At 28.1% G+C, this 23,941-nt stretch overlaps 1 protein-coding gene across 1 annotated transcript in view; it reads left to right on the top strand.

Moving 5' to 3' along the window:
• The window catches only part of LOC149789677 (dipeptidyl peptidase 4-like), an 85,338-nt gene that overhangs the window by 5,301 nt on the left and 56,096 nt on the right, over positions 1-23,941 (top strand). Inside the window, exons 3-4 of the mRNA XM_089971693.1 lie at positions 2,810-2,905; positions 20,540-20,637. Coding sequence (XP_089827819.1) covers positions 2,810-2,905; positions 20,540-20,637 — 194 coding nt within the window. The remainder of the gene's footprint in view (positions 1-2,809; positions 2,906-20,539; positions 20,638-23,941) is intronic.

The raw sequence follows: 23,941 nt of genomic DNA, 5'->3' as shown, positions 1-23,941 counted from the left end.
TCATTCTTTTTATTATCTTTATGTATGTAGTACGAAGAACGTATATACTGTTATGTCCCTCTGTCTGTCTGTACCCAACGTTTCCGAAACATAGCTCTGAAACAGTTAAAGGTATGTATATGAAACCTGGTACTGATATTGAACTATGGTATATACGTGACCTTTTCTATGCTACACAGTTGCAATAACGTGTCGATACGTAAGTTACACGTTACCAATGATACAAAGCTTCGGTAACATGTCGATACAATTGTTACACGTTACCAATAATACAAAGCTGCAGTAGTGTGTCGATGCGATGTTACACGATACCAATGATACAAAGCTGCGGTAGTGTGTCGATGCGATGTTACACGATACCAATGATACAAAGTTGCAATTGCCTGTCGAGACGAACAGGATAAACAGTTCAAAGCTGTCAAAGAGCTGTATTGATGCTTTCCACTGTAGACGTGCACACAACACCATCACTAAGATAATTCCAGTCCACAATTACTTATAAGAAGAATTTCTAAATGGTTCTGTTTTACTACGCTCAACTAAGAAGCATCTACTGTTGTTTATTCCGTGTTTTTTTTTTTTTTCTACAATGTTTTTAGTTACGACGCTAGGAAAAGATTTGGCTTCGAATGGGCGTTTATGTCTTATTGGTTTTAAAAATACACACTTTATAAGTTAAATGCAACCGCTTCGGTGGTTTCATCGCGGATGCGGGAGGTCGAAGGTTTGAACCCCATCCGAGACATATCAAAGACTTTTTTTTAAAAAAATTGGTACTAACAGCTGCTTCGCCATGCGCTCAGCACTAAGCAGTTAGTGTTAGGACTGGTCTGCCTGGTGTCAAGATAATGTTCCTGGGTGAGACAGCGTGCTACATATCTGATGACCCAGTGCTAGACATCACTATAAAATGCCATACTGCAGACATCGTAGCGATATGACTGAACAATATTTAAAGTTACTTTAAAAATCCATATCACACACACACACACACACACACACACACACACACACACACACACACACACACACAAGACTTAGTCAAACAAGAGGGCTTTTCCTTTAATACATTATTCTCTATGAACCCTTCCAGCTCACTCTTCTGTAAGCTGAATGCTTGCACTGTTGTTGACCTTAGCTCATAAATGAAACATCAGCGAGAGCATTCACTGGAGATCTTGCCTGGCATAATGCTGAGCTAAATCTGTCCTCAATGGCGTTTGTATTGAAACCAACCTTCTGCTATTATAACAAACATATTCGGGCTACTTGCGATGATGATAATAATAATAATAATAATAATAATGATAATAATAAAGGTTAGGATCTAGGTCAGCATTAGATACAATGTTTCTATAAAGTTGTTTCCGTCAAAATTTTAAAAAATCAGTGAAAACTATGTTCTAGACAAAATCAAGTCCAGTAAAGAAAGTTACATTAATTACAATAGCATGTAATAGAATTAAACAAAACAAAAACTAACAAACAAATAATTAAACTAAATATACATAACAACGTAAGATGATTGCTCTCATAATCACAGCTTTAATTGAACACATAAAGACTTACACTCGTAATCACATTTATAAATGAACACATAAAGACTGTTACACTCGTTATCACAGCTATAAATGAACACATAAAAACTGTTACACTCGTTATCACAGCTTCAAATGAACATATAAAGACTGTTACACTCATAATCACAGCTATAAATGAACACATAAAGACTGTTACACTCGTTATCACAGCTTCAAATGAACACATAAAGACTGTTACACTTTTAATCACAGCTATAAATCAACACATAAAGACTGTTACTCTCGTAATCACAGTTATAAATGAACACATAGACTGTTGCTCTCAAAATCACAGCTATAAATGAACACATAAAGACTGTTACACTCGTAATCACAGTTATAAATGAACACATAAAGACTGTTACACTTGTAATCACAGCTATAAATCAACACATAAAGACTGTTACACTCGTAATCAAAGCTATAAATGAACACATAAATACTGTTACACTAGTTACCACAGCTATAAATGAACATATAAAGACTGTTACACTCATAATCACAGCTATAAATCAACACATAAAGACTGTTACACTCGTGTGTACGTGATTTCGATTTTTAACGTAGCTTTAACAATTTTTCAGTCATATCGCTACGATGTATGCAGTGTGGCAGTTTATAGTGATGTCTAGCACTGGGTCATCATGCCGCAGACATGTAGCACGATGTAAAACCCAGTCACTTTATCCCGACACCAGGCCGACCAGTCCTAACACTAACTTCTTAATGCCAAGCGCCAAGCGTGGCAGCTGTTAGTATCATTTTTATAAGTCTTTGCTATACCCGGCTGGTGATCGAACCCATGTTACGCTCGCAATCTCAACTATAAATGAATACATAAAGACTGTTACACTCGTAATCACAGCTATAAATCAACACATACAGACTATTACACTCGTAATCACAGCAATAAATGAATACATAAAGGCTGTTACACTAGTAATCGCAGCTATAAATGAACACATAAAGACTCTTACACTCGTAATCACAGCTATAAATCAACACATACAGACTATTACACTCGTAATCACGGATATAAATGAACACATAAAGACTGTTACACTCGTTATCACAGCTATAAATGGACACACATATAGATGGATACACTCGTAATCACTATAATAATTGTTGATGAAAACACAGAAAGAGTTTACTTTCATAGACATGCAGTTTTATCCATAAATATTTATGTATCAAATTTTACAGCATTCATTTTTGTGTATTGCCAGACGATACTGATCAGAAGATTGGAGAAAAATTTACATTTGAAGACTTCATGGATCAGGATTTCAAACCAAAGTATTTCCATCCAATATGGCTGTCCGGTATGATATGTTTTTGTTATAAGACACACTGTGAACACACTGACACACACACACACACATACACACACACGCACACACATAATCATTGTCTCTTAATAGTGACATTGTAGCTTTACTTTGTTAAACTCGTAAGTTGTCTCTAATCACGCTAAGAATTAATGAATTCAATGCAAAGTATCATTGTATAATTTTTGTTTTAAATTCGGATTATGTATACGTCATCATTTATTGTGTTCACACATGGAAGTGATACATAAATACGTCATCATTTATTGTATACAGACATGAAGGTGATATATAAATAGATCATCATTTATTGTGTACAAACATGAAGGTGATACATAAATAGGTCATCATTTATTGTGTACAAAAATGAAGGTGATACATAAATACGTCATCATTTATTGTGTACAGACATGGTGATAATACATGAAAGTGATACATAAATACGTCATCATTTATTGTGTACAAACATGAAGGTGATACATAAATAGGTCATCATTTATTGTGTACAAACATGAAGGTGGTACATAAATAGGTCATCATTTATTGTGTACAAACATGAAGGTGATACATAAATACTTCATCATTTATTGTGTACAGACATGGTGATAAAACATGAAAGTGATACATAAATATGTCATCATTTATTGTGTACAAACATGAAGGTGATACATAAATACGTCATCATTTATTGTGTACAAACATAAGGTGATACATAAATACGTCATCATTTATTGTGTACAAACATGAAGGTGATGCATAAATATGTCATCATTTATTGTGTACAAACATGAAGGTGATACATAAATATGTCATCATTTATTGTGTACAAACATAAGGTGATACATAAATACGTCATCATTTATTGTGTACAAACATGAAGGTGATACATAAATACGTCATCATTTATTGTATACAAACATGAAGGTGATACATAAATACGTCATCATTTATTGTGTACAAACATGAAGGTGATACATAAAATATGACTGATCCAGCTCTTTTATATTCCATACTAACTGATTGTCTCTCTATGTACGTATGTATGTATATATGTAGATAGGTAGGTATATAGGTAGGTAGATAGTTAGGTAGATAGGTAGGTGCATACGTGTTTGTATGACTGACTGACTTTTTTAACATTCAGTTACTGTCATTATTATGTATCCACAATATGAAAAATAAAGTGACATTAATGAATACACATATATATCTAAATATATTTACAATGTTCATCATTAGATCTCTGCATTAAGATTATTTTTCTGTCTCTATTTAATTAATATCATAGCCCATATGGAAAGCAAGGAAAATGCAAGAATACTGTCTCATCTTCAAAACAAGTTTTCTTAGAACATCCAACACATTAGATATAATATGCAGCCATAATTAATATATCCAGTGTAAGATATAAGTATGTGGTACATCATGTAATTGATATAGCTAGTAAAGGATATAAGTATGTGGTACATCATGTAATTAACATATTCAGTATAAGGCCATAGAACACAATTAATTTTACTATATATTCTCTACATTTGTTTCTTAGTACTGACCTTTCCACTGTGTAACAATCAATACAAATCATATATTAATCTAAAATACCTTCAAAGATGACTTCATGGTCAAATTCTTGTGAAAGGTTGACCTGCATTTTTGTGAGAGGATGCACTGTAAACAGAGCAGCATGTAATCAGAACACATATTTCACTTCTGGATCATCACGATGGCCTTATTACTCACTGTGCACTGTCACCAAAATGCACAAGGACAACCACACCTGAGCTCATATTCTCAAGAATAAACAATTGCCTTTTTAATCCCTACCAGAAATGAATAAATCTAATTCTTCTATCACCACCAAAATGAGCAAGAAAAAAAAGTTCTAAAAATAGACCAGAACTACATTCATGAGTACTGAACCAAAACTATTAATTGTGGCCTGATTAGATAAGATATAAGTATGTGTACATCATGTTATTAATATATCCAGTGTAAGATATAAGCATGTGGTACATCATGTAATTAATATATCCAGTGTAAGATATAAGCATGTGGTACATCATGTAATTAATATGGGGCACTCACCAGTTATTATGCAATTTTGAGAGAGTGATGTATGTAAGGTGAAGTTGTTTGGTTTAAGACATGCACAATGGAGAGAATGTTAGCATACCTTTATGCTACATTAATGCAATGTGGATGATATTTCTTTGGATATTGTACTTTTGGAAATTGTACACTGCTAACTAAAATGACTGCTCCCTTTTGCTAAAAAAAGATTCATCCTGAATTAGTCTAAAGTACACTAACTGTAGCAGCTATTAAAATTGGGAAAATGAATCTTGCCAGACTAGGCAATACCAGTTTCTGAAAGTGCTATGAATGAATTACCAAATATATAAAATGTAAAATATGTTATCAGCTCTTTTTTATACAATTTACCTCTGAAGTTCAGGAAATGAAAATGACCAAGTGGAACTAGCACTTTTTTGAAAGGTGCACATCTGGAGTGAGGCCATGGTGTATATTCTATAACTCATAATACACCCATCAATCATGAACCAAAATAAAGGGAATTAAAGGTCTTTTTTTAATAGCCAGTATAACCTGTAGGGAAGGCAGAGAAATACTTTTTCTTTAAAATTCTAACCCATGGAAAATACGAAACTGTAGAGCTCCTAATTAATATATCCTGTGTAAGATAAAAGTACATGGTACATCACGTAATTAATATGTGGTACATCATGTAATTAATATATCCAGGATAAGATAATAATATTATGTCATACTTCATAAATTAATATACCCAGTATAAGATATAAGTATGTGGTACATCATACTATTATGTGGTACTTCATGTAATTAATATATCCAGTGTAAGATATAAGTATGTGGTACATCATATAATTAGTATATCCAGTGTAAGATATAAGTATGTGGTACATTATGTAATTAATATATTCAGTATAAGATATAAGTATGTGGTACATCATATAATTAGTATATCCAGTGTAAGATATAAGTATGTGGTACATCATGTAATTAATATATCCAGTATAAGATATAAGTATGTGGTACATTATGTAATTAATATATTCAGTATAAGATATAAGTATGTGGTACATCATATAATTAGTATATCCAGTGTAAGATATAAGTATGTGGTACATCATGTAATTAATATATCCAGTATAAGATATAAGTATGTGGTACATTATGTAATTAATATATTCAGTATAAGATATAAGTATGTGGTACATCATATAATTAGTATATCCAGTGTAAGATATAAGTATGTGGTACATCATGTAATTAATATATCCAGTATAAGATATAAGTACATGGTACATCACGTAATTAATATATCCAGTATAAGATATAAGTATGTGGTACATTATGTAATTAATATATTCAGTATAAGATATAAGTATGTGGTACATCATATAATTAGTATATCCAGTGTAAGATATAAGTACGTGGTACATCATGTAATTAATATATCCAGTATAAGATATAAGTATGTGGTACATTATGTAATTAATATATCCAGTATAAGATATAAGTATGTGGTACATTATGTAATTAATATATTCAGTATAAGATATAAGTATGTGGTACATCATATAATTAGTATATCCAGTGTAAGATATAAGTATGTGGTACATCATATAATTAGTATATCCAGTGTAAGATATAAGTATGTGGTACATCATGTAATTAATATATCCAGTATAAGATATAAGTACATGGTACATCATGTAATTAATATATCCAGTATAAGATATAAGTATGTGGTACATTATGTAATTAATATATTCAGTATAAGATATAAGTATGTGGTACATCATATAATTAATACATCCAGTGTAAGATATAAGTATGTGGTACATCATATAATTAATATATCCAGTGTACGATATAAATATGTGGTACATCATACAATTAATATATCTAGTGTACAATATAATTATATGGAACATTGTGTAACTAATTTGTCCAGTAAAACATATAAGCATGCAGCGCACCATACAATTTATATATCAAGTATATGATGTAGGTATGCAACACATCTTTAATATATCCAGTATAATATAAAAGTACACATCACACAGTATAATTCAAATATCCAGTATAATATAAAAGTACATATCACAGTATAATTCAAATATCCATTATAATATAAAAGTATATATCACAGTATAATTCACATATCCAGTATAATATAAGAGTACACATCACACAGTATAATTCACATATCCAGTATAATATAAAAGTACACATCACACAGTATAATTCAAATATCCAGTATAATATAAAAGTACATATCACAGTATAATTCAAATATCCAGTATAATATAAAAGTACACATCACACAGTATAATTCACATATCCAGTATAATATAAAAGTATGTTTCACACAGTATAACTCAAATATCCAGTATAATATAAAAGTACATATCACAGTATAATTCAAATATCCAGTATAATATAAAAGTACACATCACACAGTATAATTCACATATCCAGTATAATATAAAAGTATGTTTCACACAGTATAATTCACATATCCAGTATAATATAAAAGTACATATCACAGTATAATTCACATATCCAGTATAATATAAAAGTACACATCACACAGTATAATTCAAATATCCAGTATAATATAAAAGTACACATCACACAGTATAATTCAAATATCCAGTATAATATAAAAGTACATATCACAGTATAATTCAAATATCCAGTATAATATAAAAGTACACATCACACAGTATAATTCACATATCCAGTATAATATAAAAGTACACATCACACAGTATAATTCAAATATCCAGTATAATATAAAAGTACACATCACACAGTATAATTCAAATATCCAGTATAATATAAAAGTACATATCACAGTATAATTCAAATATCCAGTATAATATAAAAGTACACATCACACAGTATAATTCAAATATCCAGTATAATATAAGAGTACACATCACACAGTATAATTCACGTATCCAATATAATATAAAAGTATGCATCACACAGTATAATTCACATATCCAGTATAATATAAAAGTACACATCACACAGTATAATTCAAATATCCAGTATAATATAAAAGTACACATCACACAGTATAATTCACATATCCAGTATAATATAAAAGTACACATCACACAGTATAATTCACATATCCAGTATAATATAAAAGTATGTTTCACACAGTATAATTCAAATATCCAGTATAATATAAAAGTACATATCACAGTATAATTCACATATCCAGTATAATATAAAAGTACACATCACACAGTATAATTCAAATATCCAGTATAATATAAAAGTACATATCACAGTATAATTCACATATCCAGTATAATATAAAAGTACACATCACACAGTATAATTCAAATATCCAGTATAATATAAAAGTACACATCACACAGTATAATTCAAATATCCAGTATAATATAAAAGTACATATCACAGTATAATTCACATATCCAGTATAATATAAAAGTACACATCACACAGTATAATTCAAATATCCAGTATAATATAAAAGTACACATCACACAGTATAATTCAAATATCCAGTATAATATGAAAGTACATATCACAGTATAATTCAAATATCCAGTATAATATAAAAGTACACATCACACAGTATAATTCACATATCCAGTATAATATAAAAGTACACATCACACAGTATAATTCAAATATCCAGTATAATATAAAAGTACACATCACACAGTATAATTCAAATATCCAGTATAATATAAAAGTACACATCACACAGTATAATTCAAATATCCAATATAATATAAAAGTACACATCACACAGTATAATTCACATATCCAGTATAATATAAAAGTACACATCACACAGTATAATTCAAATATCCAGTATAATATAAAAGTACACATCACACAGTATAACTCACATATCCAGTATAATATAAAAGTACACATCACACAGTATAATTCACATATCCAGTATAATATAAAAGTATGTTTCACACAGTATAATTCAAATATCCAGTATAATATAAAAGTACACATCACACAGTATAATTCAAATATCCAATATAATATAAAAGTACACATCACACAGTATAATTCAAATATCCAGTATAATATAAAAGTACACATCACACAGTATAATTCACATATCCAGTATAATATAGAAGTATGCATCACACAGTATAATTCAAATATCCAGTATAATATAAAAGTACACATCACACAGTATAATTCAAATATCCAGTATAATATAAAAGTACACATCACACAGTATAATTCAAATATCCAGTATAATATAAAAGTACACATCACACAGTATAATTCAAATATCCAATATAATATAAAAGTACACATCACACAGTATAATTCAAATATCCAGTATAATATAAAAGTACACATCACACAGTATAATTCAAATATCCAGTATAATATAAAAGTACACATCACACAGTATAATTCAAATATCCAGTATAATATAAAAGTACACATCACACAGTATAATTCACATATCCAGTATAATATAAAAGTACACATCACACAGTATAATTCAAATATCCAGTATAATATAAAAGTACACATCACACAGTATAATTCAAATATCCAGTATAATATAAAAGTACACATCACACAGTATAATTCACATATCCAGTATAATATAAAAGTATGTTTCACACAGTATAATTCACATATCCAGTATAATATAAAAGTATGTTTCACACAGTATAATTCAAATATCCAATATAATATAAAAGTACACATCACACAGTATAATTCAAATATCCAATATAATATAAAAGTACACATCACACAGTATAATTCACATATCCAGTATAATATAGAAGTATGCATCACACAGTATAATTCAAATATCCAGTATAATATAAAAGTACACATCACACAGTATAATTCACATATCCAGTATAATATAAAAGTACACATCACACAGTATAATTCAAATATCCAGTATAATATAAAAGTACACATCACACAGTATAATTCACATATCCAGTATGATATAAAAGTATGTTTCACACAGTATAATTCAAATATCCAGTATAATATAAAAGTACACATCACACAGTATAATTCAAATATCCAGTATAATATAAAAGTACACATCACACAGTATAATTCAAATATCCAATATAATATAAAAGTACACATCACACAGTATAATTCACATATCCAGTATAATATAAAAGTACACATCACACAGTGTAATTCAAATATCCAGTATAATATAAAAGTACACATCACACAGTATAATTCAAATATCCAGTATAATATAAAAGTACACATCACACAGTATAATTCAAATATCCAGTATAATATAAAAGTACACATCACACAGTATAATTCAAATATCCAATATAATATAAAAGTACACATCACACAGTATAATTCAAATATCCAGTATAATATAAAAGTACACATCACACAGTATAATTCAAATATCCAGTATAATATAAAAGTACACATCACACAGTATAATTCACATATCCAGTATAATATAAAAGTACACATCACACAGTATAATTCAAATATCCAGTATAATATAAAAGTACATATCACACAGTATAATTCAAATATCCAATATAATATAAAAGTACACATCACACAGTATAATTCACATATCCAGTATAATATAAAAGTACACATCACACAGTATAATTCAAATATCCAGTATAATATAAAAGTACACATCACACAGTATAATTCACATATCCAGTATAATATAAAAGTATGTTTCACACAGTATAATTCAAATATCCAGTATAATATAAAAGTACACATCACACAGTATAATTCAAATATCCAATATAATATAAAAGTACACATCACACAGTATAATTCAAATATCCAGTATAATATAAAAGTACACATCACACAGTATAATTCACATATCCAGTATAATATAGAAGTATGCATCACACAGTATAATTCAAATATCCAGTATAATATAAAAGTACACATCACACAGTATAATTCAAATATCCAATATAATATAAAAGTACACATCACACAGTATAATTCACATATCCAGTATAATATAAAAGTACACATCACACAGTATAATTCAAATATCCAGTATAATATAAAAGTACACATCACACAGTATAATTCACATATCCAGTATAATATAAAAGTATGTTTCACACAGTATAATTCAAATATCCAGTATAATATAAAAGTACACATCACACAGTATAATTCAAATATCCAATATAATATAAAAGTACACATCACACAGTATAATTCAAATATCCAGTATAATATAAAAGTACACATCACACAGTATAATTCACATATCCAGTATAATATAGAAGTATGCATCACACAGTATAATTCAAATATCCAGTATAATATAAAAGTACACATCACACAGTATAATTCAAATATCCAGTATAATATAAAAGTACACATCACACAGTATAATTCAAATATCCAGTATAATATAAAAGTACACATCACACAGTATAATTCAAATATCCAATATAATATAAAAGTACACATCACACAGTATAATTCAAATATCCAGTATAATATAAAAGTACACATCACACAGTATAATTCACATATCCAGTATAATATAGAAGTATGCATCACACAGTATAATTCAAATATCCAGTATAATATAAAAGTACACATCACACAGTATAATTCAAATATCCAGTATAATATAAAAGTACACATCACACAGTATAATTCAAATATCCAGTATAATATAAAAGTACACATCACACAGTATAATTCAAATATCCAATATAATATAAAAGTACACATCACACAGTATAATTCAAATATCCAGTATAATATAAAAGTACACATCACACAGTATAATTCAAATATCCAGTATAATATAAAAGTACACATCACACAGTATAATTCAAATATCCAGTATAATATAAAAGTACACATCACACAGTATAATTCAAATATCCAGTATAATATAAAAGTACACATCACACAGTATAATTCACATATCCAGTATAATATAAAAGTACACATCACACAGTATAATTCAAATATCCAGTATAATATAAAAGTACACATCACACAGTATAATTCAAATATCCAGTATAATATAAAAGTATGTTTCACACAGTATAATTCAAATATCCAGTATAATATAAAAGTACACATCACACAGTATAATTCAAATATCCAGTATAATATAAAAGTACACATCACACAGTATAATTCAAATATACAATATAATATAAAAGTACACATCACACAGTATAATTCACATATCCAGTATAATATAAAAGTACACATCACACAGTATAATTCAAATATCCAGTATAATATAAAAGTACACATCACACAGTATAATTCAAATATCCAGTATAATATAAAAGTACACATCACACAGTATAATTCAAATATCCAGTATAATATAAAAGTACACATCACACAGTATAATTCAAATATCCAATATAATATAAAAGTACACATCACACAGTATAATTCAAATATCCAGTATAATATAAAAGTACACATCACACAGTATAATTCAAATATCCAGTATAATATAAAAGTACACATCACACAGTATAATTCAAATATCCAGTATAATATAAAAGTACACATCACACAGTATAATTCAAATATCCAGTATAATATAAAAGTACACATCACACAGTATAATTCACATATCCAGTATAATATAAAAGTACACATCACACAGTATAATTCAAATATCCAGTATAATATAAAAGTACACATCACACAGTATAATTCACATATCCAGTATAATATAAAAGTACACATCACACAGTATAATTCAAATATCCAGTATAATATAAAAGTACACATCACACAGTATAATTCAAATATCCAGTATAATATAAAAGTACACATCACACAGTATAATTCACATATCCAATATAATATAAAAGTACACATCACACAGTATAATTCACATATCCAGTATAATATAAAAGTACACATCACACAGTATAATTCAAATATCCAGTATAATATAAAAGTACACATCACACAGTATAATTCACATATCCAGTATAATATAAAAGTACACATCACACAGTATAATTCACATATCCAGTATAATATAAAAGTATGTTTCACACAGTATAATTCAAATATCCAGTATAATATAAAAGTACACATCACACAGTATAATTCAAATATCCAATATAATATAAAAGTACACATCACACAGTATAATTCAAATATCCAGTATAATATAAAAGTACACATCACACAGTATAATTCACATATCCAGTATAATATAGAAGTATGCATCACACAGTATAATTCAAATATCCAGTATAATATAAAAGTACACATCACACAGTATAATTCAAATATCCAGTATAATATAAAAGTACACATCACACAGTATAATTCAAATATCCAGTATAATATAAAAGTACACATCACACAGTATAATTCAAATATCCAATATAATATAAAAGTACACATCACACAGTATAATTCAAATATCCAGTATAATATAAAAGTACACATCACACAGTATAATTCAAATATCCAGTATAATATAAAAGTACACATCACACAGTATAATTCAAATATCCAGTATAATATAAAAGTACACATCACACAGTATAATTCAAATATCCAGTATAATATAAAAGTACACATCACACAGTATAATTCACATATCCAGTATAATATAAAAGTACACATCACACAGTATAATTCAAATATCCAGTATAATATAAAAGTACACATCACACAGTATAATTCACATATCCAGTATAATATAAAAGTACACATCACACAGTATAATTCAAATATCCAGTATAATATAAAAGTACACATCACACAGTATAATTCAAATATCCAATATAATATAAAAGTACACATCACACAGTATAATTCACATATCCAGTATAATATAAAAGTACACATCACACAGTATAATTCAAATATCCAGTATAATATAAAAGTACACATCACACAGTATAATTCAAATATCCAGTATAATATAAAAGTACACATCACACAGTATAATTCAAATATCCAGTATAATATAAAAGTACACATCACACAGTATAATTCAAATATCCAATATAATATAAAAGTACACATCACACAGTATAATTCAAATATCCAGTATAATATAAAAGTACACATCACACAGTATAATTCAAATATCCAGTATAATATAAAAGTACACATCACACAGTATAATTCAAATATCCAGTATAATATAAAAGTACACATCACACAGTATAATTCAAATATCCAGTATAATATAAAAGTACACATCACACAGTATAATTCACATATCCAGTATAATATAAAAGTACACATCACACAGTATAATTCAAATATCCAGTATAATATAAAAGTACACATCACACAGTATAATTCACATATCCAGTATAATATAAAAGTATGTTTCAAACAGTATAATTCAAATATCCAGTATAATATAAAAGTACACATCACACAGTATAATTCACATATCCAGTATAATATAAAAGTATGTTTCACACAGTATAATTCAAATATCCAGTATAATATAAAAGTACATATCACAGTATAATTCAAATATCCAGTATAATATAAAAGTACACATCACACAGTATAATTCAAATATCCAGTATAATATAAGAGTACACATCACACAGTATAATTCACGTATCCAATATAATATAAAAGTATGCATCACACAGTATAATTCACATATCCAGTATAATATAAAAGTACACATCACACAGTATAATTCAAATATCCAGTATAATATAAAAGTACACATCACACAGTATAATTCACATATCCAGTATAATATAAAAGTACACATCACACAGTATAATTCACATATCCAGTATAATATAAAAGTATGTTTCACACACTATAATTCAAATATCCAGTATAATATAAAAGTACATATCACAGTATAATTCACATATCCAGTATAATATAAAAGTACACATCACACAGTATAATTCAAATATCCAGTATAATATAAAAGTACATATCACAGTATAATTCACATATCCAGTATAATATAAAAGTACACATCACACAGTATAATTCAAATATCCAGTATAATATAAAAGTACACATCACACAGTATAATTCAAATATCCAGTATAATATAAAAGTACATATCACAGTATAATTCACATATCCAGTATAATATAAAAGTACACATCACACAGTATAATTCAAATATCCAGTATAATATAAAAGTACACATCACACAGTATAATTCAAATATCCAGTATAATATAAAAGTACATATCACAGTATAATTCAAATATCCAGTATAATATAAAAGTACACATCACACAGTATAATTCACATATCCAGTATAATATAAAAGTACACATCACACAGTATAATTCAAATATCCAGTATAATATAAAAGTACACATCACACAGTATAATTCAAATATCCAGTATAATATAAAAGTACACATCACACAGTATAATTCAAATATCCAATATAATATAAAAGTACACATCACACAGTATAATTCACATATCCAGTATAATATAAAAGTACACATCACACAGTATAATTCAAATATCCAGTATAATATAAAAGTACACATCACACAGTATAATTCAAATATCCAGTATAATATAAAAGTACACATCACACAGTATAATTCACATATCCAGTATAATATAAAAGTATGTTTCACACAGTATAATTCAAATATCCAGTATAATATAAAAGTACACATCACACAGTATAATTCAAATATCCAATATAATATAAAAGTACACATCACACAGTATAATTCAAATATCCAGTATAATATAAAAGTACACATCACACAGTATAATTCACATATCCAGTATAATATAGAAGTATGCATCACACAGTATAATTCAAATATCCAGTATAATATAAAAGTACACATCACACAGTATAATTCAAATATCCAGTATAATATAAAAGTACACATCACACAGTATAATTCAAATATCCAGTATAATATAAAAGTACACATCACACAGTATAATTCAAATATCCAATATAATATAAAAGTACACATCACACAGTATAATTCAAATATCCAGTATAATATAAAAGTACACATCACACAGTATAATTCAAATATCCAGTATAATATAAAAGTACACATCACACAGTATAATTCAAATATCCAGTATAATATAAAAGTACACATCACACAGTATAATTCAAATATCCAGTATAATATAAAAGTACACATCACACAGTATAATTCACATATCCAGTATAATATAAAAGTACACATCACACAGTATAATTCAAATATCCAGTATAATATAAAAGTACACATCACACAGTATAATTCACATATCCAGTATGATATAAAAGTATGTTTCACACAGTATAATTCAAATATCCAGTATAATATAAAAGTACACATCACACAGTATAATTCAAATATCCAGTATAATATAAAAGTACACATCACACAGTATAATTCAAATATCCAATATAATATAAAAGTACACATCACACAGTATAATTCACATATCCAGTATAATATAAAAGTACACATCACACAGTATAATTCAAATATCCAGTATAATATAAAAGTACACATCACACAGTATAATTCAAATATCCAGTATAATATAAAAGTACACATCACACAGTATAATTCAAATATCCAGTATAATATAAAAGTACACATCACACAGTATAATTCAAATATCCAATATAATATAAAAGTACACATCACACAGTATAATTCAAATATCCAGTATAATATAAAAGTACACATCACACAGTATAATTCAAATATCCAGTATAATATAAAAGTACACATCACACAGTATAATTCACATATCCAGTATAATATAAAAGTACACATCACACAGTATAATTCAAATATCCAGTATAATATAAAAGTACATATCACACAGTATAATTCAAATATCCAATATAATATAAAAGTACACATCACACAGTATAATTCACATATCCAGTATAATATAAAAGTACACATCACACAGTATAATTCAAATATCCAGTATAATATAAAAGTACACATCACACAGTATAATTCACATATCCAGTATAATATAAAAGTATGTTTCACACAGTATAATTCAAATATCCAGTATAATATAAAAGTACACATCACACAGTATAATTCAAATATCCAATATAATATAAAAGTACACATCACACAGTATAATTCAAATATCCAGTATAATATAAAAGTACACATCACACAGTATAATTCACATATCCAGTATAATATAGAAGTATGCATCACACAGTATAATTCAAATATCCAGTATAATATAAAAGTACACATCACACAGTATAATTCAAATATCCAATATAATATAAAAGTACACATCACACAGTATAATTCACATATCCAGTATAATATAAAAGTACACATCACACAGTATAATTCAAATATCCAGTATAATATAAAAGTACACATCACACAGTATAATTCACATATCCAGTATAATATAAAAGTATGTTTCACACAGTATAATTCAAATATCCAGTATAATATAAAAGTACACATCACACAGTATAATTCAAATATCCAATATAATATAAAAGTACACATCACACAGTATAATTCAAATATCCAGTATAATATAAAAGTACACATCACACAGTATAATTCACATATCCAGTATAATATAGAAGTATGCATCACACAGTATAATTCAAATATCCAGTATAATATAAAAGTACACATCACACAGTATAATTCAAATATCCAGTATAATATAAAAGTACACATCACACAGTATAATTCAAATATCCAGTATAATATAAAAGTACACATCACACAGTATAATTCAAATATCCAATATAATATAAAAGTACACATCACACAGTATAATTCAAATATCCAGTATAATATAAAAGTACACATCACACAGTATAATTCAAATATCCAGTATAATATAAAAGTACACATCACACAGTATAATTCAAATATCCAGTATAATATAAAAGTACACATCACACAGTATAATTCAAATATCCAGTATAATATAAAAGTACACATCACACAGTATAATTCACATATCCAGTATAATATAAAAGTACACATCACACAGTATAATTCAAATATCCAGTATAATATAAAAGTACACATCACACAGTATAATTCACATTTCCAGTATAATATAAAAGTATGTTTCACACAGTATAATTCAAATATCCAGTATAATATAAAAGTACACATCACACAGTATAATTCAAATATCCAGTATAATATAAAAGAACACATCACACAGTATAATTCAAATATCCAATATAATATAAAAGTACACATCACACAGTATAATTCACATATCCAGTATAATATAAAAGTACACATCACACAGTATAATTCAAATATCCAGTATAATATAAAAGTACACATCACACAGTATAATTCAAATATCCAGTATAATATAAAAGTACACATCACACAGTATAATTCAAATATCCAGTATAATATAAAAGTACACATCACACAGTATAATTCAAATATCCAATATAATATAAAAGTACACATCACACAGTATAATTCAAATATCCAGTATAATATAAAAGTACACATCACACAGTATAATTCAAATATCCAGTATAATATAAAAGTACACATCACACAGTATAATTCAAATATCCAGTATAATATAAAAGTACACATCACACAGTATAATTCAAATATCCAGTATAATATAAAAGTACACATCACACAGTATAATTCACATATCCAGTATAATATAAAAGTACACATCACACAGTATAATTCAAATATCCAGTATAATATAAAAGTACACATCACACAGTATAATTCACATATCCAGTATAATATAAAAGTATGTTTCACACAGTATAATTCAAATATCCAGTATAATATAAAAGTACACATCACACAGTATAATTCACATATCCAGTATAATATAAAAGTATGTTTCACACAGTATAATTCAAATATCCAGTATAATATAAAAGTACACATCACACAGTATAATTCAAATATCCAGTATAATATAAAAGTACACATCACACAGTATAATTCACATATCCAGTATAATATAAAAGTACACATCACACAGTATAATTCAAATATCCAGTATAATATAAAAGTACACATCACACAGTATAATTCAAATATCCAGTATAATATAAAAGTACACATCACACAGTATAATTAAAATATCCAGTATAATATAAAAGTACACATCACACAGTATAATTCACATATCCAGTATAATATAAAAGTACACATCACACAGTATAATTCAAATATCCAGTATAATATAAAAGTACACATCACACAGTATAATTCAAATATCCAGTATAATATAAAAGTACACATCACACAGTATAATTCACATATCCAGTATAATATAAAAGTACACATCACACAGTATAATTCAAATATCCAGTATAATATAAAAGTACACATCACACAGTATAATTCAAATATCCAGTATAATATAAAAGTACACATCACACAGTATAATTCAAATATCCAGTATAATATAAAAGTACACATCACACAGTATAATTCACATATCCAGTATAATATAAAAGTACACATCACACAGTATAATTCACATATCCAGTATAATATAAAAGTATGTTTCACACTGTATAATTCAAATATCCAATATAATATAAAAGTATGCATCACACAGTATAATTCAAATATCCAATATAATATAAAAGTACACATCACACAGTATAATTCAAATATCCAGTATAATATAAAAGTACACATCACACAGTATAATTCAAATATCCAATATAATATAAAAGTACACATCACACAGTATAATTCAAATATCCAGTATAATATAAAAGTACACATCGCACAGTATAATTCAAATATCCAGTATAATATAAAAGTACACATCACACAGTATAATTCAAATATCCAATATAATATAAAAGTACACATCACACAGTATAATTCAAATATCCAGTATAATATAAAAGTACACATCACACAGTATAATTCAAATATCCAGTATAATATAAAAGTACACATCACACAGTATAATTCAAATATCCAGTATAATATAAAAGTACACATCACACAGTATAATTCAAATATCCAGTATAATATAAAAGTACACATCACACAGTATAATTCAAATATCCAGTATAATATAAAAGTACACATCACACAGTATAATTCAAATATCCAGTATAATATAAGAGTACACATCACACAGTATAATTCACGTATCCAATATAATATAAAAGTATGCATCACACAGTATAATTCACATATCCAGTATAATATAAAAGTACACATCACACAGTATAATTCAAATATCCAGTATAAGATATATAAGAATGCAGTGCATCAAAAAATTAGTATATCCAGTATAAGTTATATAATATTTAAAATATTGTACCAAACATAAAAGTATAATATAAATAAAAAGATATAAAGACAATAAATCTTAATAAAGCATACAAAGACATAAACATACATGTTGACATTCAATGTATGCATGTATATATGCATGTGTACATGTATGTATGTATCCTTGTCTTACTATTATATTAATTTTTCATTTTGGTCTGTTATAATATCTTCTGTTGTTTTTATATTTTCATTTTATTTTATCCAAGCCTAGCCTGTTTTGTATATAACAGGAAATACTCCATCTGTGCTTCAGGGGAAGATACATTTGTCTACAGGAATAGCGAAGGAGCAGTCATAGAGTATAATTGTTCAACTAACACCACGTCCATCCTTATGGATAATTCCACATTTGTAAGTAATAATTAGACCTTATTTTTGTTAGTTCACAACGAAAATCTAAAAAAAAATAATGTATTGCTCCACATTTGCAACTAATTTGGCACACATTGGATGTTTCATCTCTAGATGCAATACCACAAATCACCATCATCATCAGTCTCATGACCTAGTTTGGTCATTGAGGCACTGTGCTGCTGAACATCTGACCAGTTCCCTCCACTTGTCTCGATCATGTGCCAATGCCTGTGTCTCCGCAAAACTTTTCCTGGTTCATTCTGTGATGTTGTCAGTCCACTTTTTTCTCTGTCTACCTCTCCTTCTGCCACCCTGGATGCTGCCCTGCAGGACTGTTGTGGATAGACTGTTGGCTCTAGTGACATGGCCATACCATTTCAGCTTTCTCTTTTTGACGGTGGTGAGGAGGTCCTCATATTGGCCTACTTCGCGCCTGATGGTGTTACGCACTTCTTCATTTGTGATGTGGTCCATGTAAGAGATGCCAAGGATGGTTCTGTAGCATCTCATTTCAAGTGATTGGATTCTTCGTTGTAATTCTGCAGTCAGGGTCCGTGCTTCACATGAGTACAAAAAGACTAAGATGACTAGAGCTCACAATAGTCTGATTTTAGTTTTCAGACAGATATTCTTGTCTCTCCAGAAATGCCACAAAAGTATTCACCATATATAAACCTATTCAGGGGTTGATAATTTAATATGATCGGTTAGTGTGCCTTGGAAAGTTTTCAAATAAAATAAATTCTAAGCACCAAAAAAGATTGAAAAATATAGTGGTGCAGAATTTTGCACATATTTTTGCAGCACATTCTGTCAAGGTCTGCCTGACACGTAACCTTTAAGATTGATTTATCAGCTAGGCTCACAATAAATTTTTAGCTTACCATGCTGAACCTTTCTTGTATCGAGGCATGAGTGAATTTTAATTAGAGTCTGTCAGATAGCAGTCAAATAGATATGTTAACATAAGGTAAAGTCATGAAAAATGCCAAAGTTGAGACAAGCCAGAGCAAAATATTGGGGAATCTTGGACCATTTGAAGTAGGTGTCATAAAATTGTATTTTCCAGAATAGTTATTAATAAAGGTGGTCAAGAGAGAATTAGTCTGACTCCTATGGGAATGTTAAAATTTTGACAGAATGTAATACAATTTGGCTAAGCTAAACAAGGGGTTGTATTTCCCAGAGGAAATTCAATTTTTTAAGTGATTTCCCTTGTGAAATTCAGCAATACAAGCGTTTATGCCAAAAGAAATTGTCCAAAGGGCATAGGTATGAAAGATTTGCCAAGATCCAGCACCAGAGGCAGATTCAGCTGTATAGTAAGAATGAGTCTCAATAAAGCACAAAATCCTGTCTAAGTACATCTGTCCAAACAAAAACCTTTCTGAATACATCTGTCCAAACAAAAACCTTTCTGAATACATCTGTCCTAATAAAAACCTTACTGAGCACATCTGTCCTAATAAAAACCTTTCTGAGTACATGTCCTAATAAAAACCTTTCTGAGTACATGTCCTAATAAAAACCTTTCTGAGTACATCTGTCCCAATGAAAACCTTTCTGAGTACATCTGTCCCAACAAAAACCTTTCTGAGTACATCTGTCCCAATGAAAACCTTTCTGAATACATCTGTCCCAATAAGAACCTTTCTAAGTACATCTGTCCCAATGAAAACCTTTCTGAGTACATCTGTCCCAACAAAAACCTTTCTGAGTACATCTGTCCCAATGAAAACCTTTCTGAGTACATCTGTCCCAATGAAAACCTTTCTGAGTACATCTGTCCTAATAAAAGCCTTTCTCAGTACATCTATCCCAATAAAGCCTTTCTCAGTACATCTGTCCTGATAAAAACCTTTCTCAGTACATCTATCCCAATAAAGCCTTTCTGAGTACATCTGTCCTGATAAAAACCTTTCTGAGTACATCTGTCCTAATAAAAACCTTTCTGAGTACATCTGTCCCAATAAAACATTTCTCAGTACATCTGTCCTAATAAAAACCTTCCTCAGTATATGTCCTAATAAAAACCTTTCTCAGTGCATCTGTCCCAATGAAAACCTTTCTCAGTGCATCTATCCCATTAAAACCTTTCTGAGTACATCTGTCCCAATAAAAATGTTTCTGAGTACTTCTGTCCTAATAAAAACCTTCTGAGTACATCTGTCCTAATAAAAACCTTTCTGGGTACATCTGTCCTAATAACAACCTTTCTGAGTATATTTGTTGTTACAATGTTGCTACAATAGTTTAAGGTATTCAAGCTAATAGGCAGATGTCAGTTCATAACAAGAGTTTTCCTTTGAAAGTATGAAATTCCACTTAAAATGCTGTAAGAACATTTTCAAAACTATGCCAGGATACTCCATGATGTTTGAAAGTATAGGATTCACTTTAAATGACACAGCAACATTTTCCAAATTCTCTACTCTAAAATATTTGCCTTTAATATTATATGTGAATGAAAGGATGCATTACTGTCACAGAAGACCTATCTTTAATTTACAAAATTTTACGTATGTTGAAGATGTAATCTCTTAATCCAAGACAAAATTTAAAATTATTTTTCAAACCAGGAATAACTTAAAATGAATAAGTAGAAGTTTGATCAATAATAAAATCAACCTGAGCAAATATCTTTATTTCTTAACAGAGCATGGAAAGATGTATACATGCATAAATACATGCATGTATACTTTATATATATATATATATATATATATATATATATATATATATATATATATATATATATATATAGAGAGAGAGAGAGAGAGAGAGAGAGAGAGAGAGAGAGAGAGAGAGATACAAATAAATGCATACATATGTACATAATTGCATGCATACATACATACATGTACATACATACATACATACATACATACATACATTTCCCCATAAACATTATACTTATTTGTGTTAGTAATAATGTGATTTACCCCTTTCGTAAATATAGTGCAGCATTTGAAGCTTTATTTTGGATATCCCATGATTCCTGGCCATGTTTATTTAAATAGGAACTTTGATGGTTGGTGGAGAGTTGGTCTTTTCAATTCAAAAATTATTCCTACCAGCCACTCTTCACAGTCAGATAATTGAAAGACCCCATGGACTCCTAATTGAAATCTTTGAAAATTTGATGCCAATGCTAGACTCCTTCTCCAGGTACAAGGTAAAAAATTCCTGGTCAGAAGACAGCAAGCAGTCGTTCGTAACAACTAGTGTTTCATTTCAAAGACCATGCTTTGATCTTGACATTTCTTTTGAGTTGTTTCTTTCTTTCCTTTCTTTCATTTTC

The sequence above is a fragment of the Sinohyriopsis cumingii genome, chromosome 10 (genome assembly GCF_028554795.1).
Source record: "Sinohyriopsis cumingii isolate HCF-2022 chromosome 10, ASM2855479v2, whole genome shotgun sequence".
Classification (NCBI taxonomy): domain Eukaryota; kingdom Metazoa; phylum Mollusca; class Bivalvia; order Unionida; family Unionidae; genus Sinohyriopsis; species Sinohyriopsis cumingii.
Note: the sequence above shows the minus strand (reverse complement) of the source record. Positions and strands in the feature narration are given on the sequence as shown.